At 33.0% G+C, this 7773-nt stretch overlaps 1 protein-coding gene across 1 annotated transcript; it reads left to right on the plus strand.

Moving 5' to 3' along the window:
* Positions 1-4376: 4376 nt before the first annotated feature.
* Positions 4377-5342, plus strand: LOC149165927 (protein VACUOLELESS GAMETOPHYTES-like). The gene is made up of 2 exons (XM_089429982.1): positions 4377-4453; positions 4652-5342. The coding sequence occupies exon 2, from the start codon at positions 4662-4664 to the stop codon at positions 5340-5342; it is 681 nt and encodes a 226-aa protein (XP_089286108.1). The 5' UTR covers positions 4377-4453; positions 4652-4661.
* Positions 5343-7773: the final 2431 nt, after the last annotated feature.

Raw genomic sequence — 7773 nt, forward strand, 5'->3', positions numbered from 1 at the left:
TGCCTTAAATACAGTTGTGTATACACGCAAGTTCCATTAACTGAAGTAGCATATATGAATCTGATTATGGAAATGAAATATTATTGACTTGCTAATACTGATTCACCCCCCCCCCCCCCCTCTTAGTATTATTTCCAACATATACTTCTTCAAACTTCATCTTTTTCATTCTTCTGTCTCTGAATTGATAATCCTTTTATGTCACATGTAGACATATCCTGTTGACATCTACATCAAGTAGGTTTGCATCAAAGGACAACTCATCAAGTAGGTTTGCATCAAAGGACAACTCATCAAGTAGGTTTCCATCAAGGACAACACATTAGTCATAATGTCAACAAGTTAACCAAGGTAATGTAATATCGACATGATTAGAATGGTCGATTAAGCTCATCTAAGGTGACTCATGGTAAACTATGATCACTCATGGTAAAACATGTTCAACCAAGATCAAGATAGTTAAAATGATCAAACATAGTCAATCATGGTCAACCATGATAGGCCATAATGGTTAACCATGATCAACCATAAACAACCATAATGGTCAATGAAGACCATGGTCAACTATGGTCCTCAAAGATCAACATGGTCAGAATGGTCAACCAAGATCACCATTGTCCACCATGATCAACCTTGGTCAACCATGATCAACAGTGGTTGACAATTATCTACCATTGTAAACCAAGGTCAACTAATATCAACCATAGTCAACCATGATCAACCTCGGTCAACTATAATTCTCAACCATGATCAACCATGATGGTTAATCAATATCTTTATGGTTAAAATGGTCGAACATGGAAAACCATGGTTAGCTAAGCTTAAGCATGGTCAAACCAAATAATGGTCAATAACGTTAAACCATATTCTTAATATTGTGAATATTAAGAGTATGGTCAACATGGTCAATAATGGTCAACCTTCATCTTAGTATTGTGACATCACAATGACACAAAAATCTAACCAATATTGCAATGTGGCAACCATTGTCACAATGTGACACGTATTATTGTAATGTTACATTACATTACATTTATCTGGCATTGTAATGTGACAACCACTCTCACAATGTGACATGGATTTTTGCAATGCTAGATTACATTACAATGTAGCAACACAAAATTAGTCACCACATTTAATAATGGAGTTGACTATGTTTGACTATTATCAACCATGGCCAACCATGGTCAACCATTGTCAACCATGGTCGAATATGGTCAAACATGATCAATCACAGTCAACTATGATCAAGGTCTCTATGGTTGAATATGTTCAACCATGGTCAACCAAGGCCAACCATGATCATATTATATTAACCTCAACCATAATGATCAACCGAATATTAAACACAATTATAATATAGGGTTTATGGTTTAAACTCAATTATAATATATAATATAGGGTTTATGTTTAATCATTATGATCAACTATTGTGATCAGGGTTTATACTATTAAGTTTATAATATTAGTGTTTATAGTAATTGGGTTTATAACATCAGGGTTTATAGCATTTGGGTTTCTAATATTGGGTTTATAATATAGGGCCTTTGGTTAGAATAGTCAAACATGGACAACCAAGATCAACCATGGTTAATCATGACTAACTATGATCAACCATGGTCAACCAAGGTTAAGCATGATTAACAAAAATAATTGTCAATAATGATGAACCCTACTATTAATATTGTGAATATTGAGTATGGTCAATATGGTCAATAATGGTCAACCTTACTCTTAATACTGTGGCATCACAATCATACAAAAATCTAACCAATATCATAACTTAACAACCATTATCTCAATGTGACAAACATTGTTGCATCGTTAAATTGCATTGCAGTTTATCCAACCACTGTGAAATTACAAAATTAGTGGACCACATTTAATAATGTGGCTAACTATGTTCGACTATGTTTGACTATGATCAATCATGACCAACCATTTCCAATTATGGTTGAATATGGTCAACCATGGCTGAATATTGTTAATTGTGATCGATCATGGTCAACCATGGCCAACCATGATCATATTAACCCCAACCATAATGATCAAGTGAATATTAAACCAATTATAATATATGGTTTATGGTTTAAACTCAATTATAATATATAATATAGGGTTTAATGTTAATCATTATGGCTAGCCATAATGATCAATCATAATATAGGGGGTTGAATATGGTCAACCATAATGGTGAATGAAGATTTCCATGTTGAACCATAGTTAACCATGATCCACCATCCTTCACCATCGTCCACCATGTCCAACCATAGTTTACCATTATGACCTATTGTCAACCATGGTCAAACATGCTTAAATATGGTCAATCATTGTCAACCATGATCAACCATTATTAGTCATTGTTGAATATGCCCAACCATGTTCAACCATGATCAAGGTCTCTATGGTTGAATATGCTCAACCATGGTTAACCATGATCAACCATGATTATCCATGGTCATCGTTGGTCAACCATAGTCAACCTAGAACATTCTATGCTTTATTGGGTCCTAATGGCCAACCATGTTCAACCATGATTAGAATGGTTAAACAAGGTCAACCAAGGTCTCTATGGTTGAATATGGTGAATCACAATGTTCAATAAATATCTCTATGGTTGACCATGGTCAATAATGGTCAAATCTCTTCAACCATGGTCAACCCCATCAACCATCTCAATCATTAGGGCTTATAATATTTGATTTATAACATCAAGGTTTACAATATTTAAACTTATAATATTAGGGTTTAATATTGGATTTATAATACAAGGTTTATAATAGTTTATAATATTGGATATATATATATATATATATATAATATAATCTATATAACCTTTTATATATATATATATATAGTTAATATTAATATATATAGATAGATATATATATCATTAATTGATATTAATATTAATTATTTATTAATATTGATATATATTTTAGTTTATAATTGTATTATATTTCTCAATAATTATAGTTCTATTAATATATACATAAAAGTATATTAATAGTTAAGGTATATTAATAATTGGTTATAAGATAGTGCTGAAAGATAAATAACTATTATAATAAAAATTATAGACTATTATATTATATATAAATTATGTTATAATTTAAAATATATTTATTAATATATTACTGTAATGTTACATAATAGTATAATGTTATACTAATTTATAATATAATAATAATTTATATGTAATATTATTATTATTATTATATAATTATTAATAATTACACTAAACTATATTGATAATTGAAATTGTGATGGTAAGAATATTATCGATATGCTTGGAAAAATGCTTGATATAAAATAATGATACCATTCTGGATATGGAATAATAATAATATACTCCAAACAGGATAGATATGTTATAGCTAGTTTTTGTCTAGTGAAAAATCCCATGCAAGGAGAGGTTCCACGTCATTTCAGGAATGCTCGTACATGATTAAATTTCATTACATATAGCCATGTCTTCATTGTGGATGAAACAAAGTTTTCAAAGATATTTTTTCATATTGTTTTCCAAATAGTTTTTAATATTTGTGGATGGTGTTTTTCTATATTATTGCGTTAAATTAAAAAGGAAATCCTAAAACTTTTGTTTTCCACCTAGGTTAGTGCCCTCGTCAGAGGTTATTGTATATCCAAATTATCATAGTTGTGGACCAGACCCTCACATAAGGTTGTCTAATTTGATCTTCTCTAAACCCATATGATTCTCCGTTAAAATGATATAGTGTTGCACAATCTTCATTATACAATTTCTTTAACAGTATAAACTTATTTCTCTAAAACTGTCTAATTTTCCTTGACTCCATTGTTATGGTCTGATGATATGTGCATAAATGGAGCTCTTCCCACTGTCAACACAAATGGCAATTGCAGAACCTGTTTGTATCCTCCTACATGTATGCAATGGAAAATGTATGATGCACGTTATGCATCATATTAGCTTTATAATAATCGACATGGGACGATACTTGATAAAGTTCAGTAATCAACTTTATTAGTGAGCCTCTTAGGTTTTTTTGTCTAGTAATCAACTTTCTCACTGAATAATTGTAAAGGGCAAGCGGGTGTTCAATGCGAAATTCTCAGGTTCCCTGAACAAGACATACCGGTCCCCAGCATCTGATTCCGCGAACGCATCTCGTCGTGTTAAAGTTGAGTAATAGTTGTAAATGGGACGATATTTGATAAAATTTGAGTAATCAACTTTATTCCTGAATAGTTGTAAATGGCAGATGCGTGTTCAATGCGAAATTCTCAGGTTCCCTGAAGAAGACATACCGGTCCCCAGCATCTTACCACGAATGCATCTCGTCCCTTTATATAGCTGCAATTAGGAGAGGCCTCTTCGTCGCTTCATATACCATCCTGCAACTGGATTTAAATATATTACTTTTTGCAATTCAATATCTGCGGTGTTGATCTCACAGCTTCTCTGATCGTAGTTTCTCCCCCACGATTCTTGATTTTTATGTTCGGAGAATTTTTTTTATTTCTCTCTGAGTCCGATCTGTTGTTCATAGTCGCTTTATATCATTTTTACCTAGTGTTATATATGGATTGACCAAATATGATATATATTTTTTATTTACTTCTACTCGAGGTAGATCGATTTTCTTATTTTTTTCCAATCTGCTAGAAATTGCAGCATGGCGGTGAAACAACATTGCAGCATGGAGGAGAAAGAACATTGCAGCATGGCGGAGAAAGAACAGGGGACTAGAAGATTGGAGATTCAACATTTCAGCCATAAGGAGCACCCACTGCGCTTCGTGTATCGTTCCGGCTACACATGCGATGGCTGCGGCGAAGCCGGTTATGGTTTCAGATACCAGTGCAGTCTCTGCAACTTCGACTTGCACGAATCCTGCGCCCGAGCTCCCAAGTCCAAGAGGCATTCCTGTCATCCCCAGCATCTTCTAAAGTTCAGGGAGAAGCCGTTCTCACCCAATATCGTTTGCGACGTTTGCAGAGAGAAAATATCAGGGTTTTCTTATGAGTGTCGTGGCTGTGACATCGACGTTCACCCATCGTGTGCAAAGTTGCCTCTTTCGCTGCAGCATCCTTTGCATCCACACCATAAGCTTCAACTGGTGCCTTGTAACAGTACTCGATATTCATGTAATGTATGTGGACGAGGTTTTCCTCCTCAGGGGATGCGCTATCGCTGCTGCGACGGCGACGATTCTATGCCGTGTGACTTCATCTTACACATTTCATGCGCTAAACGACCTGTCGATCCGCTGGAAGAGATAAGAATGCAGTCGATATCGCCACTCGAGGTGCCCAGGAGCAATGTGTTAAGTTTAGATATGTGTATTACGCAATAAAGTAAAACAAAATGTTGCAGCAGTGGTTCTATCCTGCCCTGCCTTTTAGACATTTGAAAGTATTATGCCTTATGCATGAAAGTTTATGTTATGCTTATGCATAAAGTTTTATGTTAACCTAGGTTTAGGACAGGTTGTTGAAAAATCCAAGTTCATTTCCAAAATCTATATACAGGAAGCCTTTTCTGTATTAGTGGTTTTTTCTCTGTATTAGCCTCTTTGTATTAGTGGCTGGGAAAATTAATGAAAGATAATTTGGTGATGTCTTTCTTTTTGTGTTGAAATTTGATTGCTGCAATGGAGAGTAATTTGTTTTTTTTTTAAGTTTGGCACGATCACATTTTTATAGCGTTCAATATATTATCATGTTTAATATATCTTGTTGCAATCATGAGTTTTTTTTGTAAGCTTGGCATGACTATATCTTTATTATGTCCAATATATTATCATGTCTAATATTTCACTTCAATAGGACGTGGAATTGAACTAATAACTTCACATAAAGGAGTGTCTTAAAAGAGCATCTAATCACTATCTATCCAAGACCACATGAACCTTATTTGAACATATTAATTGCAAAGTTATATTAAAATTTAGTTTAATTTATATTTTAGTTTCATATTAATTTAAATTTGATTGGGATATTAGTTCATTATTTGCCTTATAATTTTATTTCTTTTATTTGATTTTTGAATTTCATTTCTTATAAATTTACTTATTTTTTTCATTTTTTTTTAATGCTCTTTCCATTTTCTATTTAAATATGTATGTATTTATTTTTATTATTATAGCTTTCATGTTTGGTAGTTGATTATAAGTGTTATTATTTGCATTCAAATTTCAAGTTATTTTATGGAGGAAGTAGGTTAAGATCTCTTTGCTCATGATGACTTTACAGTTTGTCAAGAGATTAACCTCATTAGCTTTAATAGAAGTTGAAAAGTTTTCACTAGATAACATGTGAATGAATCTTGGCTCTTTGTTATTTAGATGACTTATCCTCATAATCCACTCCACGAGTTAGAAACACACTAAATATCTTTCTTGGGTATGGGGAAATGTAACAACTTGGATATCAAACATATATGTAAAAACCTATAAAATAAACATGTCTCTTCTCCCCCTCCCCCTTAGGTTTGTGACATTTGTTTTTGGTTTAATCAAACAAAATGTTTGTTTCAATTTCAATATTCATGTTTCAATTTAACATTTTTATAAAGAAAAGCATTCATTAATATTTTATTCTAGTTTGTATGTATAGTCTCATTAACATCATAGTATAAAATGGGAATTGAATACATTCATTTCAATTTAGTTATGGGTAATTCATTTTTCTTCCTCTATATCATTCCTAGCCTCCCTTTTCACATTTTCCCTCAAATTTTAAGTTGCTTCAATTATTTTTCCCCGAGGATACTTCCTTTTGAAAGTGGCATATACACAAGGAACGTACTTGACCCATTTAGGTGGTATTACCCAAGATTTTGATCGAACCCTCCAACCTTTCTTATTTAGCCCCTTTCACATACCACTTCAGAATAAAACCACCAAAGAGAGGGTCATTGTTTTTGTCTATTTATTGAAGTGACCAAGAGGTTTGTGACTAATGGTGAAACTTGTGCCTTGCCCCTAGCTATTGTGAATTTACTACATTCAATAGATTCACTCTATAATAGCAAGCCCTTAGACTCCATTCCCCTTGGTGAGATTCATTACTTTGGTTCTTTCCTAAAGGACCAATTTCCCCTAATCACATACCTTGGTGTCAAATTTTCACAATAGAGTTGACAATGTTGCCTTGAAAAAGACTGTAAAATATTTTTATGGTTGAGAACGCTTCCATGTATTTTACAATCCATGATGCATTTGACACCACTTTTCAACTATTATTTTGCAAGTGTAAGGCTTTGCACTAAATATTGGGGTACTTATGGACCAATCCCTTAGCCATGGTTGGATTGGTATGTTTTATTCTTGAAATAACACATATGATTAAGATCTCTCTTTATAACATTTCATTTGAAGCCTTTTCTACTTGAATGGCCACACGATCCATGTTGTTGGATGCTAATGTGTTAGCCATACTTTTTTCCTTTACATATATTCCAAAAGAGAGCATTATATGAACAATTTCCTTATATTAGAACCCATTTTCCTTTTGATACACATTATGAGTTTTTTTCCATATGAAAATGAGCCTTTTTTAGATTGAGTTTGCATTGTGAGCGACATTTTCCTCTTTTATAATATTTTTTTACCTTACCCATGACAGTGTTATTTTGTGGTCATGTATTCTTTTTCTTCTTTCTTTCATCAACTACTTGTGGTTTTGTGTCTTTTATGCATTGACTACATGCCCACCTAGACTATTTGAGAAAGGGAATGAGCGTGGGTGTTCATTATTTGCTACTTGCCTGTGAATGATGTCCTT

Source organism: Pinus tabuliformis, chromosome 5_1, assembly GCF_031772625.1.
Source record: "Pinus tabuliformis cultivar Carrire ecotype Pingquan chromosome 5_1, CPIR1, whole genome shotgun sequence".
In the NCBI taxonomy this organism is placed as follows: domain Eukaryota; kingdom Viridiplantae; phylum Streptophyta; class Pinopsida; order Pinales; family Pinaceae; genus Pinus; species Pinus tabuliformis.

Coding starts and splice junctions, on each gene's coding strand:
- LOC149165927 (XM_089429982.1), top strand. CDS start 4,662: ATGGCGGTGAAACAACATTGCAGCATGGAGGAGAAAGAACATTGCAGC.